Source organism: Mauremys reevesii, unplaced genomic scaffold (assembly GCF_016161935.1).
Source record: "Mauremys reevesii isolate NIE-2019 unplaced genomic scaffold, ASM1616193v1 Contig9, whole genome shotgun sequence".
Taxonomy (NCBI): Eukaryota; Metazoa; Chordata; order Testudines; family Geoemydidae; genus Mauremys; species Mauremys reevesii.
Genome location: NW_024100906.1, coordinates 874301 through 895580, shown reverse-complemented (window position 1 = coordinate 895580; position 21280 = coordinate 874301). Strand labels below are relative to the sequence as shown.

The following is a 21280-nucleotide window of genomic DNA, read 5'->3' as shown; positions in this document are numbered from 1 at the left end:
ACTGCTATCCACACAGTCATGCCCCATCTGTCCTTTGGTCTACACATTCCTATATAAGATCAATAGGCAGATTTTCATCTCCAATTGTTCTTAGTTCCATATAGTGGGCCTGGGAATGTTAGGTCCAGGACCTTGACTGAGGAATTAGTTTTATGATGGAGCCTACTACTCTCAATCAGTTAAGAGCACATTAGCCTTTGAGGGAAGAGAGAAGGAGCAGACCCCCACCCCTGCTGTTTCTTGGGACTTGTTTAAGTAATTGTTGAAACCGGTTAAGGGGTTAATTATTTAAGAAGGAACATGTCTACTATACATGTACACTATACATATGTATAGTGTAAAGTGCGAACTAAACTAGTTAGTAGAATTTAATTAAACTCATTTGAGGTAGAAGATGCAGGTGAGTAAAGTTACCTGAGATTTCTGGGAACCCAATTATGATCAATCAAAATGTAGCATGAAAATACATTAAAATTCAGAAAGGAGTTTTTGTATGAATGCAACATAGCCGGAATATTTTAATCACCCCTAGTCGGTGGGGTTTGATCATATGATCATGTATTTAGTGTAATGTTTAATGTCTGGTGTGGTGTGGTGTGGTATGGTATAGTCAGGAAAAGTACAAAAACTGCACTTACAAGTATCACAAACCGCTAAAGCTTATTGGGGTAATAAAAGTGAAAACTGTCTGTCTAAGTGCAGCTGTAAGTATGAGCTGCACTACCAACAAAGCAGGGCATTAACAATCAAGGAAACTAAATTGCATAGGAATGGTTAAATAAAACATAAAAAACAACAACTGTTACTTCCCAGAAAGCACTGAAAGCTCAGCCCCGCCCCCCACCCTACAGGTCCTAGAGACTGTAACCCATATCTTATACGCTGTCAGGCTGACTGTCACTTTGCTTTTAATTTAGGAGTTTGAAGCCAACAGGAAACAAAAAGTCACTGAATCTTTGATTAGCAGCTAACATGTTGCTGTGAAAACCGCAGGGAAAATGCTTCTGAGCATTTTGAGAAAGAAAAAAAAAGGAAGTGGGCAAAGTGAATTGCTTCTGACAAAATAATATTAAAGTTAAAAAACCATAAAACATCTAATTCAGCATCCTTTTGATTCATTGGGCTATGTCTAATGTACACGTACACGGTAAAGCAAATTCTTGCTTACTACTGCCTCCCCCTGCAACCTGTAAGTGGGAGGCAGTAGGAAAAGAAGTGAGAGTAACACCCCTTGGGTGAAATCAATTATTGTTTTGTTACTTGCATATTTGTATTAGCCAAATTGCAGTCACAACACTTTGGGGTTAAATCAGTTGCTGCGCATCATGATTCCAAAAATAGGTATCACGTTAGTTGCCATTTCAGACATTCCCAGCACGGTAAAGGAAGCCGGCACTGTATAATCTTTCTGCTTTACACAGGAAGTATCGAAGCAAAATGCAACCGCTTTTGCTACCTACAACCTAAATCATAGTTATTGTTACAAGTCTTAATTCAAAATAAAATATTTGATCTCTTGCAATTTTCCCTTTCCATCGCCTAAACAACTAAAGTTAATCTTTTAATATTTTTCCCTCTTACCCACCTATGTTTTAATCTAGGGTCTAAAGATGCAAAAAAGAATAAAATAAAACCCCACCCATATTTGGCTCCTAACTAAATCCTTAAACCTCTTTTACAGGCAAACCAAGGTGTAAACCTGAAACGATTAATGATTTCAACCCTTAGGTTTCCTGGACCTGCTCTAAACACAGGCGAGGTTAGCAAACAAAGGATATAAAGGAAAATCAAACTGGTATGTAAAAATATTTGAGACAGGTTATGTTGTTAGCTCTGAGCAAGGAGTGGGACTCTGAGGGTTAAAGCGGTTGGGAACCTGTATCCCTGGCTTTATCCTGATTCTGGGAAGAGAGTAGGGGTCATCTGCTCTTGCAAAACATGAATTTGTTCCCTCAGTGTCTGTAGCTTTTCGTCTACATGCCAACTGGATTGCAGGAGGGCCCTGCTCTGCTGCAGTTAACCATTTCTAGACAGTCCATGTGCTAATGCATCAGTTTTAGGTGTTAACCTGCTTACTTTCGGTTTTCCACTTGAAAATTCTTTTTTATCCACTCCTCTGTGATCACGTCACATCTCCTGCCTCCTAAGGTGCTCTGTTAACCCTACCGTTTTCTCCTTCATCTGATTTACTAATCCATGTTTGTCACCTTTCTCCTGATGTTTCAGACAAAACATCCCACTTCATTACTTCTGTCAAACCATCTTATCACGGGCTAGGTTGGCGTGTTCTTTTACTGGCCTGCTGGAATGTGGTTACATATTCAGTGTGTTTTAACAAGGTTAACAGTGTCTCTGCCAAGCAGCGTTGCCTCTAATTTGTGGATTGAATTTTGCTATGTGCACCAATATGGAGGTGATGTGTGGCACATCACCTTCATATTGCTGCACAGAACAAAATTCATGTGGTGGAAGTGGGGCCGCGGGGTTCAGAGTGTGGGAGGGGGCTCAGAGCTGGGGCTGAGAGTTGGGGTGCGGGGGAGGGAGGGAGCGCTCTGGCTGGGGGTGCAGGCTCTGGGGTGGGGCTGGGGATGAGGGGTTCGGGGTATGGCCTGGGCTGGGCCAGGGGAGGGGCTCCTCTCCCCCTACTGGGGCAAGTCTGGGGCCGGTCCACGCTGGGGACGGCACAGAGGGGCCAGGGACACCTTTCCCCGCCACAGCAGGTCTGCGCTGAGGAAGAGGCATCTTCCCCCCACCGCAGCCCAGAGCCCCTGCATGGGGCTTAAGAGGCAGTGACCCCGCAGCTTAGAGGGAACTTAGGTGCCAAGTTCATTTACCAGACAATGAACTTGCAGGCAAATGTCTGCCTGACTTTTGCTCATAGCATAACTTTTGCTGACTTTGGTTCAGGCTTCAGGCCTTGCACCAGGCCCCATGTTCCAGGCTCTTTCTACTACATGGATGTTTCAGGCACAACATCCCTATTCCTCACTGCTGTCAAACCCTCTTATCTTGTGCTAGGTCAGGACGTGCCTGTGCTAATCATCCCCGGTGCCTAGTACTTCTGAGGAATGCCTGTGTTTTAGCAATGCTAGCAGTACCTTTTCATATACGGGACAGTGAACTTGTAAGCATCTGCTTTAATACATGGCCTGATTTTGGTCAGTGGCAGATTAATGTGTCCAGGGGACCCAGCCAATTTGGGGCCCCCCGCAGGAGCGCCAGAACCTGTGAAGAAGGTGGAGGGGCCACCAGCACCAGAACTGTGGTCTCAACTTCTGCTCCTCCTCTTTCCCCCAAGACCCCACCCCTGGCCAGAGCTGGGCTGTCGTAAGGGCTGCCCATGGAGCTTGGGCCACTGTGGGGAGCCCCACCCGGACCCTCCACCTGCCCGAGAGCAGCCCCGAACTTGTGTCTCCACCCTGAGCGCGCGCCGCCCAGGGCAGGTGGAGCGTCTGGGGCTCCCCAGAGGGACCTGGGCTCCCTAGGATGCTTTTACTACTGCCTGGTTCTGGCTTCTGGCCTGGCCGGGGAGCACGGCCTTGGGGGGAGAGGAGAGGAGGGGCTCTGTGGCAAGGGGGGGCTAAGGGCCACCTCACCCCCCCCCCCCCCCGACCGGGAAGAGACCCGCGCCACCGGCAGGGGCTGCGATTTGCTGGGGGTGGGGAGGAGCTGGTCAACTTATCACCTCCTCCGCCGCAAAGCACGGCCCGTGCCCCAGTCGCTCTGTGCCTGCCCCAGGCTTCTATGCCCATGTTAAAAGGGGGGAACATGGCCCCCCGATTCCAGTGGCCCTGGGCCTCCAAGGTATGAGGGGCCCAAATGTTCTTTGTGCCCAGAACCGCCGTAAATCTTAAACTACCTCTGCTTTGGTTCACGGCATGGTCTGACTTTGGTTCACTGCCTGTGGTTCAGGCCTCAGGTCCTGCACCAGGCCCAGTGCTCCAGCCTCTCTCACTCTTTACTACAGTGGGGTCGGTCAGCCCTGGCAAGAACGACTATGTCAACCTCCGTCCCAGCCTGATGCCTCCAAACAGTAGCTCCCTCCCCCTTTGCACCAGCCCCTCAGCATGCCCACCCCATTGCCTCTCCGGATCCGCTACACTACGTGGACTCAGAGCATCCTGGGGGAGGGGGCTATGAACCAGGACTCCGGGGTTCTAACCCTGGCTCCGGAGGGGGAGTGTGGGCTAGATGGTTACAGCAGGTGGGGCTGAGAGCTGGAACTTCTGGGGTCTATCTCTGGCTCTGGAGGGGGAGTGGGGTCTAGTGGGTTACAGGAGGGAGAAAGGGCTGGGAATCAGGACTCCTGGGTTCGGGTTCCAGCTCTGGGACAGGAGTGAGGTCTGTTGGTTTATGGCGGGGGTGATGCTGAATCTCTCTGGGCCTCAGTTTCCCCACCTATAATAAGGAGAGAATAATAATATACTGTGAGCTGTTTGGGGCAGAGCCTGTCTCTCACAATTTATCTGTGCAGTGCCCAGCACAATGACAACCCTGATCTCACCTCGGGCCTCAACGTGCTCTTGTAGTACTTCTAATAAAACCAGCCTCTCAAAGTCCTTTGCCTGACTTGTCTGAATTCTCAGGTCCTTGCAAAGTTTCTCTAAAGAGGGTGTTTGTGAGAGAGAAAGGAGCTGTGTTGTCAGCTCCGGGCCAACTTCCACCTCACGCCAAAAACCGAAATGATTTTTAATAGTACTGATTGAAAAGAAAAAATAGATGACCCTACACTGCGGATTGACCCTGAGGAGTTTGCTGCCCTACGACAGAATTAAGGCCGAGCGCTGCAGCCAGAACTGCAGAGGCTGATGTAGGGGAGAGAGAGAGAGAGAGAGAGAGGGAGAGCCAGCCTGGAGCACTGGGCCTGGTCTGAAGTCTGAACCAGAGTCCATAAACCAAAGCCAGGCCATCTTAAAGCACATGCTTACACGTTCACTGTTCAGTACGTGAACTTGGCAAAGTTGTTGCTAGTATACGAGGCACTAGATAGTTACATAAACATATTTCAGCTAGTACCAATACATTCCCATCTAGTACAAGATACAGCGGTTTGACAAAATAAGGGTATGTCTATACTACCCGCTGTATCCATGGGCAGCGATCGATCCAGCAGGGATCGATTTATCGCGTCTAGACTAGCTGTTGGTTTAAAATTGTTTAAAACTTATACTGTATATAATGTCTTTTATCTGGCAAAAAAAATTTCACTGGAACCTAACCTCCTCATTTATATTAATTCTTATGGGGAAATTGGATTCGCTTAACATTGTTTCACATAAAGTTGCATTTTTCAGGAACATAACTACAGCGTTAAGTGAGGAGTTACTGTAACAATAGCACTTACTCCAAGGACAGAAGCACTGGGCAGCCTGAACAGTGTTACGGAGGCAACGACATTCCAGCCTTCAGCACTTAACCACACGGGGCAGTACTAGCGAGATCTACCAAACCAGCTATCAGCATCGAGCTGGGACAGCGCGCGAGGAGAGCACACACATGCAAGCCGACTGAGAGGTTTGTATGGATCCTTTCATGTGCTCGGTCACAATGATGGTAAATTAAGGATTCAGTCTGTTTGGCTTATCAGAAAGAAGATTGAGAAGTCACTTGATTACTTTGTATAATGTTAGATAGGATAGGCTATCTATCTTTCTATCTATCACACCCAAGGAGATTACCTAGATTCTGGGGGCTCTGTCTGCTGGCAGCTCAGGGAGAGGCACACCGTCCCTGGTAGGGAGGGGGAGCCAAGGCAAACTCAGAGTCTGCCCAGCAACCACTAGGGAGCGAGAAGCCCTTCCCAGGTAGTTCAGGAAAGGGGAGAAGCCGTTTTGGAGAGGCTGGAGCCAGCCCGGGCAAGGGCAGGACTGGCTGTGTGGGGAGCTGGTGAGTCCCAGGCCTGCATGCAGGGTCCCCCCTGGGAACTGGCCTCTAGAGACCTGACAGCAAGATCCCTCAGCTGGGCTTTTCCTTCTCCACTGATGATTCCCAGTTTGTAGAGTTTTGCTGGGAAACTTCCCCAGCCAGGCTGAGTTCGCCCCCCAGCTCCCTCGGTGAGACCAGTCCCCACTTGGTCAGCGCTGCTCTGGCTGCTAGTCCAGGGCTGCTGCCTGCTGGGAGTGTGTCTGGGCACTGGGCCAGGAGACAAGAGTTTGGATGTTAGTACAGTTGTGTAATCTGCACCTTGAGCCCTGCACCCCTTTGTGGTGAGGGGAAATCCTGGGATCAAAGCAGCCTTATTCCTGCTTGAGGAGGATCCTGGCCAGCAGAGATCAGCCCCTCTGCAGTGATTGAGGAGTCCAGAGTCATCTTTGAACCTGAGGATCATTCGTGGAGTTTGCGAGGGCACCATCTTTTAGTTAGTCAGTCAGGGAATTTGTTTTGGGGACCCCCTACTCCCTGAACTGCATCCTCAAGCCAGGGAGTGAGGGTTTGGGGATTTTATAACCTGCTGCATATTAAACCTGTGGTGGGATTTACCACCTTCTCCCACTTGTGAGTCCTTTGAGCTGAACTGAACCCAGCCAGCCAAACTGCTAAACCACGGCAGAGAAGAATTTTGTGGTCATAGGTCATCAAGGGCCCCAACAAAGTACACGTACCAACGGGACACTAATCTTACATTTGCTACATCGAATCATGTGACTGCTGGGGAAAGTCACAGGTATTAGCAGTGCAGGCACCGGTGAACCCTGTTATGTTCTATTTGTCTTCTGTTTAATATAATTAGTGTGTTGAATACATTGCATTTGTTTGTGTTATTTTTTGGAAGTCTCCAACTATCTGGCAAGTAAGTGGGGGTTACCCTGTGGTTAGAATTCCCCTCCCAAGCTGCCCTGGTGACCCTGCCAGGAAGGAGGGAGTGGGGTGGACGCATCGCCAAATAAATTCATAGGAAAAAATAAAGACGCTACACCCTGCTGAGTGGGTGTCAGGATCCAGAAGAACCCAGACCTGTCCCTCAAAACCTGTAAGCAGATTGGCATTAAAGAAGGTGACCAGGTGGAGAGGGGGCAATGCATATTTATCTATTGGGCTTTATATTCTTTATACTTATGTTAACAGTGTGTAACTGTGAATCAGATTCCCAGCATGCTTTTCACTGAGGCCAAGCCTGCAGGGAACTGTGTGTAATCCCAGTTCCTTGTGCATGCGGGACCTGCCCGATACTCAATGTATGTTGTGCTGAAGTTTGCCAGATGTGCTGGGTACAGGCCGTACAGCTTGGTAAGGCGAAGAGAGATGATGTTGTTGATGCTTGACCAATATGCAGGCTCACCTAGGGCTAGTGCAGGATGGGGCTGGGTTTGCTGACACCTGGAACCCTGTGTTCAAAACAAGATAGGCAACTCATTAAAAACTGGGTGCAGCCTTTCTTTGTTGTAAACAACTGAGGTATATACACAAGGAGGGTTAAGTTGATGATTTTGGAGAAGACTGATGTTGCCAGAGAAGATAGATGAGTCTCTGCTTCCCAGATCAAAGTGATAAAGGGTTAACCCTTTCCTTTCTGCCTGTTACCCTTTCCTTTCTGGGTGGGGCTCTTTTGTCTCTGACTAATAAAGCTGATTGAGGCTGCGTTATTTGACATCTTCTCAATATTCTAAAGCAAACCCCAACAATTAGTACTTTCAAGGGGAGAAAACACCAGGTATGTTGCTGCTGCCGCTTTTTATTTTTATTTTTTTGATCGGCTCCTGGCAAGGGGGGGCAAGGGGGGAGAGAGTCGGGGTGCACAGAGGGCCCAACACAGTCCCAGACTGCAGGCCGGGGGCAGGGGATCTAGTCACGTAGAGTGTTGGGGTTCTTAGGGATTGGTTTGTTTTGAAATGGGATTAGCTTGAGTTTGGGCTTCTTGTGGCAATCGGGTGCTTATTTACCCGGGGTGAGAGTTGGCAACTGTGTTTCTCACATCATCCCCTGCTGCAGCTGGCTTTGGGCAGAGCTGGAGGCAGGATACTGGCTAGGGGCCCAGCATTGGTCTGATCCAGGGAGGTCTGGCTTGATAATGGAGCAGGGAGGAGGCTCTGGATCTCCCTGGTTCTTTCCCTGTTGGGAGCTCCCCTGCGGGCTGGAGAATGAGAGGGTTAAAACCAATGAGCTCTGAGCCTGGCCACTTCCCAGAGCGGTGCTGTAAGGGGCGGTTGTAAACAGTGCAGGGACCTTAGCTCCTTCCTGTCCAGCCCGCTGCACCTCGCCTGGATTCGGAGTCACTCCCTGTGCGCAGGGGCGAGTCTCCGTCTGCAGCGGGGCCGGGCGGTGAGTGGGGGCGCTGGGCGCGGGGGGGAGAAGCAGCCAGAGGCGGCTCCAGGGAGGGAGAGAAACGGCAGCAGAGGCAGGAAATCGCTGCCTGGAGGAAGAGGCGCCGGGGACGAGGGGATCGGAGCCAGCTGCAGGGAGTGTGTGTGTGTGTGTCACACACCCAGCAGGGTGCCCCCAACTCAGCCAGCTCCAGGGCAGCGCACAGATATTAGACACACTGGGTTGGGTCACCAGAGGCCTAGTGGTTAGAACGGGGGTGGGGGGGCTGGGAGCCAGGACTCCTGGGTTCTCTCCCTGGCTCTGGCAGGGGAGTGGGGGCTGGGAGCCAGGACTCCTGGGTTCTTCCCTCAACTCTGGGAAGGCACTGGGGGCTTGTAATTAGATCCGTGAAGATCTGTGTATCAGGATCTAGGACAGGGCTTCTCAACTGGGGGTCGGGACCCCTCAGGGGGTCCTGAGGTTATTACATGGGGGTTGCGAGCTGTCAGCCTCCAGCCCCAACTCCGCTTCGCCGCCATCATTTATAATGGTGTTAAATATAAAAAAAGTGTTTTTAATGTATAAGAGGGGGGTCGCACTCAGAGGCTTGCTGTGGGAAAGGGGTCACCAGTACAAACGTTTGAGAACCGCTGATCTAGGAACAGGACACAGGTGAGGAGTCTGTAGCCCAGAGGGCTGCCTTGCCTTTATTGTATTCACTGCTTTGCATTATATTCAGCCACAGGCGCCTGCTTCCTCCTTTTCCTGGAGGTGCTTGACACACACCCCCTGGCCCTGCCCCCACTCATGGGCAGCAGGTGCTGGCTGGTGGACACTAACCCCTAACTCTCCCCCGCCCCCGCTGCAGCCCCACCCCCACCCCCTTGCCTTGCAGGAGTCCGGAACCCCCCCTCTGCAGGGCCACCACCCCCCATACCTCCAGCCCCCAAGCACAGGATGGGCAGACTGAGTGCCTCCAGCTCCCCAACTCAGCACCTGGGCCCCCGCAGCGCTAGGCAGCCCCAACCCCCCAAGTCCTGGCCGCCCTAGCTCCAGCCCCAGCAGTGCTGAAGAGGAGCAGCAACCTGGGCTGGGGCCAGGGGGAAGGGCAAGGAGGAGGTAGCTTCGGAGAGGAGCATGGCTGGGGCCATGTGGGGTTGTCTGAGGAGGCACAGCCTTCCCCAGCCTATTGGACACACCACCCAGGCCCCCACTCCACCCCTTCCCCAAGGCTCTGCCCCACCCCTCCTCTTCCTGCCCCACTCCGCCTCGCCCCACCTCTTCCTGTCCAGTTCCATCCTCCCCAAGTGCGCCCCCTCCGCTGCTCCTTCCCCCCTCCAGTGCCTCCTGCACACCATGGGACAGCTGATCACAGCGGGTGGGGAGCACCGGGAGGGAGAGGGAGGAGTTGATCAGCGGGAGGCACTGGGGGGAGAGGGGTAGCTGGCTGCTGGTGGGTGTTTTCTGTGGGGTCTCCAGCGCCTACGTATTCAGCAGTAATGCAAGGAACCTACAGGCCTGAATCCTGTAAGACGTTAGCTTCAGCCAGTTAGCATAAGGCTTGAGGCCTATGAACTCTGAACAGCTCAACTTTGCGCAGATAAACGGCCCAGTGGAAAACCCCAAGTATTTGGGGAGCTGAAAATAGAATGTTTAAGGGGAAGTTCTGACCACGGGTACATGATCCAATTTCAGAAGTGTCATGGCAACAAATTTACATACATAACAGGTACATGTGCTACATCCGCAGATACCTAACCACTAAAGGGCCATGGAAACAAATTGACAGATATGATGATAAGTTGAGATCACTGATATACTAACCCACAGAAGAAAGACAGTCCAAAATTGGAAAGGCGAGGATATACAAATAAGGAAAAAGGGAAATATCCCTACTGAATATGCATCAAACATAGTGTCGGCAGCGTATCATATTACAAAAGTTTCATCCAGCCTAGGAGCAGTAGGAGACAGAGATGATGTCCTTGGGTTGGACACTGGAGATGACGGGGAAGTTGATAGTAATGTTCTGCAAGGGATGGTGAGAGTATATGGCTGTGGAGCGGTACATTCTGTAGTATCTCTACCTACCTTACTGAGTGGGGTGTTTGTGACTGTACCAAATGTATTAATAGACCATATTTATCAATATAGAAGAGTTCCTATAATGTGAGTGTTGCAACTGTGCACATTGGGGTTCCCAACTATATAATAATTTAAATAATACAGGGCCTGATCTTGGGGGCAAGAACCTGTCAACCCTCAAAGTGATAATTGGGGATTCTTAAGTTTATATATATAATCTGTAGATCAGGCTACAAGTCCTAACAATGATACTTTTTTGGTTGATTTTCACTTCACATGGCCAGGAGGGGACCCAGGCGTGCAGAAGTACGTAGGTGATAGGAGGGAAAGAGTCACCAACTTTGGGGGCGCCTGGGCTGGGTCTGTGTCTCTCCCCACAACACTGGGGCTGGGGACAGGGGGCTGTTCCTGTGTGTCTCATTCCTTCTGTGGCTCTAATTTCTCTCCCTAGAGGTGATCATCCCCTGGGCTGATCTCATCCCCCCTTGGACGTGTCCCCCACCCCTGTACGGATGGTGCTGCAGGGGGTCCATTGCTGATGCCAGGCGATCCCCAGGCAGATACGGCCGTGCTCCGGCTCAGAGACGGGCCATGGCTGCCCAGGTGGCTCCCCCAGCCGCTCTCAGGCTCCCGTTCCAGCCCCCACCGGGATGTGGCCTGGTTCCCAAAGAGGAAGTGGAAGAGCCAGATGCCCACGGAGCCGTCGACATGGAGATGCATCGTCTGCGCTTCAGGGGGTTCCGCTACCAGGAGGCTGAGGGACCCCGGGAGGCATACGGCCACCTCTACCTCCTCTCCCGGGCGTGGCTGAGGCCGGAGCAGCGCTCCAAGGAGCAGATGCTGGAGCTGCTGGTGCTGGAGCAGTTCCTGAGCATCCTGCCCCAGGAGATCCAGAGCTGGGTAGGGGGGTGTCACCCCCAGACCGGGGAGCAGGCTGTGGCTCTGGCAGAGGGTTTCCAGTTAGCCAAGCAAGAGCCCGGAATATGGCAGCAGCAGGAGGTAAGGATGTGAAATCATTAGGGAGTGGGACACGGGGCCTTTCCCCTCTAGGGGGCGCCAGCTCCAATCCACCCATGAGGCGGAGGGGACTGGTTGGCTGAAGGGGGTCTGGGAATGGGACACGGGCCCTTTCACCTTGGGACGGGGAGGCACTGGCTCTGATCTGGCCCCGGGACAGGGGACTGGCTGGCTTTTCCTCCTAGATGGGGGGGACGGGGTGGCTCATGGGGGTGGGGAATGGCACAAGAGTCTCCGGGTCAGGAGTTCCCATCTGACGGTTTGAAGGCTGGCAGGGAAGGAGTGGATCTGGCTAGAGTTGCAGCTCCTGGTGACCAAACTGAAGCAGTGCTTAGGCCATAGGTGAAGGGAGAGACCGCGGCTTGCAAAACTCCTGTGCTAGTACTAGAGAGGCAATTTCCGTACAAGGAATGGAATCCTGCTGAGGAATGTGAAAGCAGCTTGCAAACAGATGGATTAACAAATGGGAATTGCTTTACTACTCCACTATGATTGTATAAAGTGGCTGTGCAAAGCAAATAAGGCAGATGTATATCCATGAGCGTACTCTCCAAATTCTTTGTACTTGTACTACCATTTCCACTTTGCTGTGGAAAGCTCATGGGAGCTAAACGGTTGCAATCACTCTGCTGCTTACCTGTGCCTCTGTTCTCTGGATGGTTGGAAGCTTAGCAGGACCTATCAGAATGAGGATATCTGAGGCTTGCGAAACCCAGAAGCCTCCGGGTATCTGAGTCTGGCTGCTACAAGACACCTCTGTGTCTGGCAACTCGTAAATGGAGCTACGAGAAAATCAATGAGGTCTCCGTGTTAACCAATCTCATATCCATAATGCCAATCTATATCAATAGCATGTGTTATAGTCATGCTTTATGTGACTATGAATTGTATTCATATTAAGCTCTTCCCAGGGTGCTTTTCAGTTATGCTAAGATTGGTTAACTGAGGGCACATATGAAGTGTTGCAATTTCAGTGTCAGGTACAGAGACATAGTAAAGAGACAGGATAAGATGAATAGTTTTGTTGATGCTTAACAAATATCTGTTCAGTACCAAGGCACGTGTCTCTAAGGGTTGCTGACCTTTAGAGAACTATGTTCAAAACAAGATAAGAAACTGGTGAGGACTGGTACGTCAACCTTCGTTAATATCATGGGATGAGTAGAACTTTCCTTTTGTTGTAAACAACTCAGGAATAAATACGATTGGAGGTAAGCCAATAATTTCAGGACAATCTGTGCTGTGCTTTTTGGCCTCTGACTAATGAAGCCTGATTGAGCCTGGTTGTGGGATGGCTAAACTGAACCATAACATGCCGATCGGGGGCCCTTGTTATTCCAGGAGCTGGTGACGTGGAAGGAGGAGACTGTGTGTTCCTCTATGGCAGAGCAGGCAGAGCTGGATCCAGGACAGGGCGAGATCTGCAGGGAGGTTAAGGAGGAGAATAAGGAAGACACTCTCATTTTGCTGGGTGAGGAACCGTTTCAGGAGCGGGGGGTGGGGGTTGGCAGGAGTTACTGAGTAATCAGGCTGCGTTGGGGGCATGTGGCTTGTGAAGCCCCCAGGCCCAGCAGCAAGAGACAGTCACCCTCCAAATGGTGATGCTGCGTCTTCCCAGCAGAGACCAGGCCTGGGGTTAAAATCGGGGCATGTTCTCCATACAAAGCCCTAGGGGGAGATTTCACCAGGTGCGTCTCACCCATTTCCTCCCCACCAGAAGGATTCACCATCCCCGACCCGGCCGCGATCCCCCAGATGGAGCCTGAGGAAGAGCCGAGGGTCCCGAATCTCCAGGGCTCTGAGGAAAGGTTGATCCCGAAAGGCGCCCGCCCAGGTGAGGAATGAGCGACACCAACTGGGAGTGAAGGGAACAGGTGGGATCCCAGCCGAGCCAGTGGGAGCCCCTCAGTTCTGCCTCCACTCGCTCTGTATCGTCCCCAGCAGGTCCCTGTCCTCATGGCAGGTGTCACTGCCTGATCCCACCCCCGGCAGGAGCCCTCCCCTCCCCCAGCCTTTCTCTGAAGGCTCAGTTGGGATTCTGGGGCAGCCCCAGCCCCTCCTCTCCCCTCAGGGAAGGGTTTGGGGGTTTCACTTCCCGCCCATCAGGTTTTCCGCTCAACGACAAACCCCTTTGCTGCCCCCTCTCGCCCCAGCACAGGGAACGAGCCCCGGCTGGATTCTCTCTCTCTCTCTCTCTCTCTCTCTCTCTCGTAGCAGGTGCCAGGGCAGATGAGGGGAATCCCCAGTGGGAAGGACCCGTGGGAGCTGAGCCACCTGGGACGTCCCGGAGCCCCGAGCAGGGAGATGCCTGTGGGACAGCATGGCTGCAGGGAAACCCCCCAGGGGAGGAAAGACCTGCTGGGTGTGATGACCCCCAGCCTCAGGGAACCCACATGGGACACAAACCCCGTAAATGCCCCGACTGCGGGAAGAGCTTCAGGTGGAACTCGGCGCTCCTCCACCACCAGCGATCCCACACGGGGGAAAAACCTCATCAGTGCAGGGAATGTGGGCAAAGTTTTGGGCAGAAATCCACCCTGACAAGGCACCTGAGGATCCACACTGGCGAGAGACCCTACACATGTCCCCAGTGTGGGAAAAGCTTTAGCCAGAAGTACAGCCTGTCCCAGCATCAGATGACGCACCAGCAAGAGAGACCTCACAAATGCACCGCATGCGGGCAAAGCTTCGCTCTCAAATCATACCTTGTTCGACACTTGGTGAAACGCCACATGGGACAGAAACCCTATAAATGCCTCCATTGTGGGAAGCAGTTTGCTTGGAGCTCAGACCTGAGGAAGCATCAGACGACCCACACGGGGGAGCGCCCCTATAGATGCCCCCAGTGCGGGGTAGGGTTCACCCAGAGGTTCAGCCTCCTAACACATCAGAGGACCCACCTGAACGAGAGACCCTACAAATGCCCCCACTGTGACAAGAGCTTCAACAGGCGATCGGGGCTTGTCAAGCATCAGAAGACCCACACGGGGGAAAAACCTCATGAGTGCACTGAATGCGGGCAAGGCTTCGGGCAGAAATCAAACCTGACTAGACACCTGAGGATCCACGCTGGGGAGAGACCCTACAAATGCACCAAATGTGGGAAAAGCTTCACTCAGAAATCGAACCTGGTTCAACACTCGATGAAACGCCATATGGGAGAGAAACGTGATGCAGCAAATGTAACTTCAGATTCAGTAGCTCTAGCATTGCGATAGGGACTCCACACACGGTGTGGTACTTCCTGGGCTTGGAGAGGGGCACTTCTTCCCCCATACGTATTAAAAAGTACAAGGTTTAAAGAGCCTGGGTGGGTAGTAGCGGCTTATCGATTGGTGATAAGTGTGAGAACTCGGAGCACAGGCACCAGCTTCCCATTTTCCTTGGGGGTGCTCAACCCCCGCTCAGCCCCAGGCCCCACCCTTCCCTGCCCCACTCCTTCGCCACCTCTTCCTGCCGTTGTGCACCCTGTCCCCTCTCCTCTCCTCCCAGTACCTCCTGCATGCTATGGAACAGCTGATGATGGGGGCCAGGAGGCGGTGGGAGGGAGGGGAAGGAGTTGATTGTCGGGCTGCCGGTGGGCGGGAGGCACTGGGGGGGAGGAAAGGGGGATCTTGACTGCCAGTGGTGCTAGACACCCGCTAACTTTTCCCATGGGTGCTCCAGCCCTTGAGCACCCACAGGATCAGCAGGGCCACCCAGAGGATTCAGGGGGCCTGGGGCAAAGCAATTTCGGGGGCCCCTTCCATAAAAAAAAGTTGCAATACTATAGAATACTATATTCTCGTGGGGGCCCCTGTGGGGCCCGGGGCAAACTGCCCCACTTGCCCCCCCCACACACTCTGGGCAGCCCTGAGGGTCAGAGCCTATGTTTGGGAGGAAGGAAGAGATCTTTCTCCGAGGGTGGGAGGGGGAGATAGTTAGGGGGAGTTTCAAGGTTAGATGATTGGATGTTGGAGAGAAGTGATCACAAGGGCACTAGTGGTAGAAAACTAGAGCGGAGAGAGACTGGCAGTGGAGGTACGGACCATTTGAAAAGTGGGATGATGTAGGCGTGGGAATACGTGTGTGTTTCTGTGTGCGTGCGTGTGTATCTTTTAAACACGCCTTAGGGCACGTCTACCCCGTGAGGTTTACTAGTATAATTATCCCTCTCTGGGAATACTGGTTATAACTTCCCCAGTGGACACGCTTATTCCAGAATAAGTGTGTCCACCCAGGAAGTTAGTTATAATTAGACTTGTATGCGGACGCCTGTAAAATACCCTGTGCTGACCAACCCTCACTGGGGGAAGTTTAAGGTGACAACTGAGTAGGAGTAAATCAGTCGTGCCACACCCAGACAGCAGTTTGCTACCATGCTCCTAACTGGCAAGTAGCATTATGGGATAAAAACGCAGCTCGTTGCACAGAGCACATGGTGAACAATGGGTTACCAACCATCCCGTCTTAGCCTGCGGCTTCAGCGCTGAGCCGCTCCGTCTATCGCAGGGCTCTTGTAAGTGGTGGGCCCACGGCGGTTTTCCTGTGTGGCTGCTTCCTGTAACTGGTGATTCACAACCTACTTCCTCGCCTAGCTCTGCATCCCACAGTCCACTGTGAGTGTCTGAACTAAATAACGTCCTTGTGGGAGGGAGCTGCTGCTTGACCAGCGTGGACAAACAGTCCAGGATATTTCACCGTTTACTCCTACAAACGCCGCTGGGCCGAGTGCTGGATGTGAACCCAGTTTTCTCGGCAGTGTAAATGGGGCGTCGGCCAGTCGGTTTCATAGGGATTGAGCAGGACGGTGTCCCAGAAGTGTGGGACTTTTAGGGGAGGGGATTGCAGGGGCACCACGAAGCAGCCATTCCTTTTCCTTTCCCAATAGGCTGATGGAACCAAACAATCACTACTTTACCTAATCAACCCTGCGTGCTGTTCATTAAGCATTAGTGTGCCCTGTGAAGGCAGCTGTACCTATTGCAGAACAGCGAGTTGGTGTATTTCTTTGGCTGTGTTGGGGACTGCTGTGACCCTGCCGCTCCCAACAAAAGACCCCTCCCCATCCCCCCCCCCATGGCTCCTCACTAGGGAACACATTGCTTTGAGTCTGGAAGGTGTGTGGGGGGGTGAATCCCTTGTTTCTGAAAAATGGATCCCCTTGGAGTCTCCTCAGCTGCCTGCTCACTGCCGTCCGCTGGGAAGAGACTGGGGGTATGTCTACACCCCACGTGCTACCGCAGCACAACTCCAGTGCTGCAGCTCTGCTGGTGTAGTGCAGACACTACAGTGATGGAAGGGGGTTTTCTGTCACTGTAGCAAATCCACCGCCTCGAGCGGCGGTAGCGAGGTTGGCAGAAGAATTCTGCCAAGATTTCAAGACATTTTTCACAGCCCCAAGCGATACAGCCAGGTCGACGTCAGTTTTGATGTAGACCAAGACTGCGATATGAGTTCTTTCCCTTTGCCCCTCGCCAAAATCAGCTCTCTTTTCTTTCACCATCTGCCATGATGTTCAGTCCCCATAGGAACAAGCCACACTGGTGGCCAGTGGCCAATATTTAGGCCCTTCGTAGGTACATGAAAGAAATCCAGTAGTGGACAAAGGTGGCACAATTTGCCCCTCATCCAAGTGTCTTCCTAATCCTGTCAGCTAGTTGTTGGGTTGTGCCCAGAAGCAGATTCCTCCTAAAAACATTTTTCACTTGGGCTAGTAGCGTACCTAGGGAGGTTCTCATTATCCATGTTGCTATCTGATCCTCCACTGAGCTCCAGGCCTCAGTGCTATCTAGTGGAAATGAGTTCCACAGGTTAATAATGCATTGTGTGTAAGTATGGGGGGGTGTATGAAAGTAGAACCTACATTTTGATGAATTTTCTCCCTCTGAAGTCACCCCTTTACCTTTCTGATAAACTAAACAGAGTGAACCATGTCCCTCCGTGTAAGGCATCGTTTCTAGCCCCTGAATCATTTTTGTGGCTCTTCTCTGCACCCTCTCCAGTTTGTCAACATCCTTGGACATTGTTTTCTAATATTGGTCTCCCCAAAGCCACGCAAAGAGGTCAAATCACCTCCCTCCTCCCCGCTCCTGTTTAAACAGCCATGGATGGCATTGGCCCTTTTTCCCCAGAGCATCTCACTGGGAGCTCATGTCCAGTGGCCTGTCGACAATGACACCAGAATCCCTGTCAGAATCAGTGATTTCCATATGAGAGTCCCGCGTGGGGTCAGTAAGGCCTGTATTCTTTGTTCCCGGGGGGATACCATTTCATCTGGATGTATTGAAACACATTGTGTTTGCATGTGCCCAGTTTACCAAACGGAGCAGATCCTGCCCATGTTCCCACCAGCGTCACCAGCTCCCATCCGGCCCCAGGGCAGCAGGACTGGCTGGCTAATGGGGGTGGGGAATGGGACATGAGACCATTCTCTCCTAGGACCGCATGGCAGGAGCTCCCATCAGATGGTTTGTTGGCTGATGGGGAGCGAGTGGGTCTGGCGGGGATTGCAGGTGCTGAGCGGGGGTCTTTGTTGTTCCAGGAGCCGGTGACTTGGGAGGAGGAGGCTGCGTGTTCCTCCAGGGCAGAGCGGGCAGCGCTGGCCCCAGAGCAGGGCAAGATCTGCAGGGAGGTGAAGGAGGAGAATAAAGAAGAGCCTTTGATCTCACCGGGTGAGGAGCACTTTCCCCTCAGGGATTAGCAGCTGGGGTAGGGGGGAAGGGAGGTTCTGAAGCCCGTGTGATGCCTTTGGGGCATTGGCCTCTGGATCCCCCAGACCCAGCAGCACAGAGACCATCACCCCACAATGCAGATCCCACTTCCCCCCAGCAGAGAGCAGGGCTGGGGTTAAAATCAAGGAGCAGTTGTCCGTCACGAGCCCTGGGGGGAGATTTCACCGAGCGCCATCTCGCCTGTTTCTTTCCCCCGGGCAGGATTCCCCATCCCCGACCTGGCCATGGTCTCTCAAATGGAGCGAGGGGAAGAGCTGAGGGTCCCGGATCTCCAGGGCCCTGAGGAAAGGGAGACCCTGCGAGGCGCCCGCACAGGTGAGGAATGAGCGACACCGGCTCAGAGACTGTCCGGGAGGAAAGGGAAAAGCTGCCAGGGTCTCCCCCCTATCTCCCTTCTGTTCTACCTTGTCTCTATCAGTACCGTCCCCAGCAGGTCCTTGTCATCACAGCAGGTGACACTCCCAGATTCCCACCCCTGGCAGGAGCCCTCCCCTCCTCCAACTTTTCTCAGAGGGCTCAGCTGGGCCATTGGGGCAGAACTGGCCCCTCCTCTCCCCTCAGGGAAGGGTTTGGGGGATTTGTTTCCTGCCCATCAAGTTTTCTCCTCAGCAACAAACCCCTGTGCCCCTCTCCCCGGCACAGGGAACGACCCCGGCTGGATTCTCTCTCTGTCCCAGCAGGTGCCAGGACAGAGGAGGAGAATCCACAGCAGGAAGAGCCTGCAGGAGCAGAGCCGAATGAGATGTCCTGGAGCCCTGAGTGGGAAGACCCCAGCGGAGCAGGATGGCAGCAGGGAGACCCCGTGGGTGAGGAGAGACCTGTTGGGTGTGATGATCATAATCCTCAGAGAGCCCACGTGGGACAGAAACCCCATAAATGCCCCGACTGTGGGAAGAGTTTCAGGGGGAACTCGGCGCTCCGCCATCACCAGCGATCCCACGCGGGGAAAACACCTCATCAGTGCAGGGAATGTGGGCAAAGCTTTGTGCAGAAATCAAACTTGACTAGACACCTGAAGGTCCACACGGGGGAGAGACCCTACACATGTCCCCAGTGTGGGAAAAGCTTTAGTGAGAAATGCAACCTTTCCCAGCATCAGTTAATGCACCGGCAAGAGAGACCTCACAGATGTACCGAATGCGGGCAAAGTTTTGTGCAGAAATCGACCCTGACCAGACACCTGAAGGTCCACACTGGGGAGAAACCCTACACATGTCCCCAGTGTGGGAAAAGCTTTCGTCAGAAGTACAGCCTGTCCCAGCATCAGCTAAGGCACCAGGAAGAGAGACCTCACAAATGTACCACATGTGGGCAAAGCTTCGCTCTCAAATCGTACCTTGTTCACCACCTGATGAAATGCCCCATGGGAGAGAAATCCTATAAATGCCCCAATTGTGGGAAACTTTTTTCTCGGAGCTCATATCTTAGGAAGCACCAAATGACCCACATGGGGGAACTTCCCACAGATATCTCCAGTGCAGGGTAGGGTTCACCCAGAGATTCAACCTTCTGGTGCATCAGAGGACCCACACAAGTGAAAGACCCTACGGCTGCTTGGACTATGGGAACAGCTTCAGTTGGAGATTGGGGCTTGTCCAGCACCAGAAGACTCACACGGGGGAAAAGCCTCATGAGTGCACTGAATGTGGGCAAGGCTTCAGGCAGAAATCAAACCTGACTAAGCACGTGAAGATCCACACCAGGGAGAAGCCCTATAAATGTCCCCAGTGTAGGAAAAGCTTTTGTTAGAAGATTGCCCTTTCCCAGCATCTGGTTATACACACCGGCAACGGAGCCCTCACAAATGCAGCAAGTGTTGGAAAGCTTCACTGTCAAATCAAACCTTGTTGAACACCCGATGCCATAAATGTAAGTTCAGATGAAATGTGTTCTGATGAAATGCGATCTAGCATCACAATAGGGACTCCACACAAGATAGAAACCATCTTGGGGGGAGGGATAGCTCAGTGGTTTGAGCATTGGCCTGCTAAACCCAGGGTTGTGAGTTCAATCCTTGAGGGGGCCACTTAGGGATCTGGGGCAAAAATTGGTCCTGCTAGTGAAGGCAGGGGGCTGGACTTGATGACCTTTCAAGGTCCCTTCCAGTTCTAGGAGATTGGTATATCTCCAATTATTGGCATGGTACTTCATTTTCTTGGAGTGGGGCACTTCTCCACTCATATATATTAAAAATTACAAGGTTCAAAGTTCATGGATGGGTAGTAGCGGCTTATTTATGGTGACAGGTGTGAGATTTGGGAGGGGGAAGGAGCTGGTGAAGGAAGGAAGAGATGTTTCACTGGAGCGAGATGGTTAGTGGAAATTTCAAGGTAATATTATTAGGTGTTGGGGGGAAAGTGATTGCCAGGGACTGGCAGGAACCAAAAACAGAGAGAGCCTGGTTGTGTCTAGGGACTTATGGTGGTATAATTAACCAGGTATATTTGTGATGGTAAAATTCCCCATGTAGACGAGCCCAAATAAGATCCACCTGGACAATAAGAAAATGGTTCATATCATGTGAGACTGAAGGTCTTATAGCGCAAACTGTTACCCCGAGAACCAAAGCACATGTTTTCATCCCAAATGCGAAACTATACATCTGCTGTGCTTATCAATCAAATATACCATGGATGACCTGTTTTGTCCTATCAATATGTCTTCAACCCCAAATTTAGAAGCTGCGCACTTGTCTGCTCTGTGAATCTGATAAACTCTCTCTCTCTATGTAGATAACATCTTCTGGGCTATTGTGAGAACTAAATAGTATGAAATGCGTCTATACAATCAAAGAACGTATGGAATTTATCCACCAAATTTAGAAGACTATAATGGATTTTGTTTGTTTTCTTGGTATATGGTGGTTGCACTCCAGAAGCAATAGGCATTGGATAGCACAAAACGGAAGATTGAAAGATATAACCACCTCACCAGCGTACAGCCTTGAATTATTAAAAGAAATTGCTTAAAAGGGGTGAAATTCCAATAAACAACATCACAAGATGGGCGAGGTGATAAGTTATTTTTACTGGCCATTTGCCAAGGGAGTGCTCAGATTTCAGCTTAGTTTCTCCGCTGTTTCCAGGGGTATCCAGTAGATGGCGGTAGTGTACAACAAAAGTTTTCAATCCTTTTCCTATCAGAGTCTTTTTGTTTGATTCACTTCAAGGATTGTATTTCATATTCACCTGCCTCATTTATTGCATGCAGTGTAGTTGTAGTCG

The 21280-nt window shown here is 51.8% G+C and overlaps 1 protein-coding gene across 10 annotated transcripts; it reads left to right on the top strand.

Annotated features, from left to right (window-relative positions):
* The first annotated feature begins 5332 nt into the window (after positions 1-5332).
* On the top strand, positions 5333-21042 carry LOC120395033 (zinc finger protein 436-like). 10 transcript variants are annotated; one of them, XM_039519217.1, is made up of 8 exons: positions 5333-5514; positions 10778-11325; positions 12685-12814; positions 13061-13177; positions 13558-14525; positions 17867-17996; positions 18258-18371; positions 18734-21042. In XM_039519217.1, the coding sequence occupies exons 2-8, from the start codon at positions 10918-10920 to the stop codon at positions 19540-19542; spliced, it is 2676 nt and encodes an 891-aa protein (XP_039375151.1). In that variant the 5' UTR covers positions 5333-5514; positions 10778-10917; the 3' UTR covers positions 19543-21042. The 10 variants fall into 10 exon arrangements, with proteins under 10 accessions (XP_039375151.1, XP_039375158.1, XP_039375152.1 ...); XM_039519218.1 differs by lacking the exon at positions 5333-5514 and adding an exon at positions 7608-7651; XM_039519222.1 differs by lacking the exon at positions 5333-5514 and adding an exon at positions 8140-8259 and having other exon boundaries at positions 13064-13177.
* The last annotated feature ends 238 nt before the right edge of the window (positions 21043-21280 follow it).

Coding starts and splice junctions, on each gene's coding strand:
- LOC120395033 (XM_039519217.1), top strand. CDS start 10,918: ATGGCTGCCCAGGTGGCTCCCCCAGCCGCTCTCAGGCTCCCGTTCCAG. Junction 12,815..13,060: donor AGACACTCTCATTTTGCTGG/GTGAGGAACCGT, acceptor CCTCCCCACCAG/AAGGATTCACCATCCCCGAC. Junction 13,178..13,557: donor CCCGAAAGGCGCCCGCCCAG/GTGAGGAATGAG, acceptor TCTCTCTCGTAG/CAGGTGCCAGGGCAGATGAG.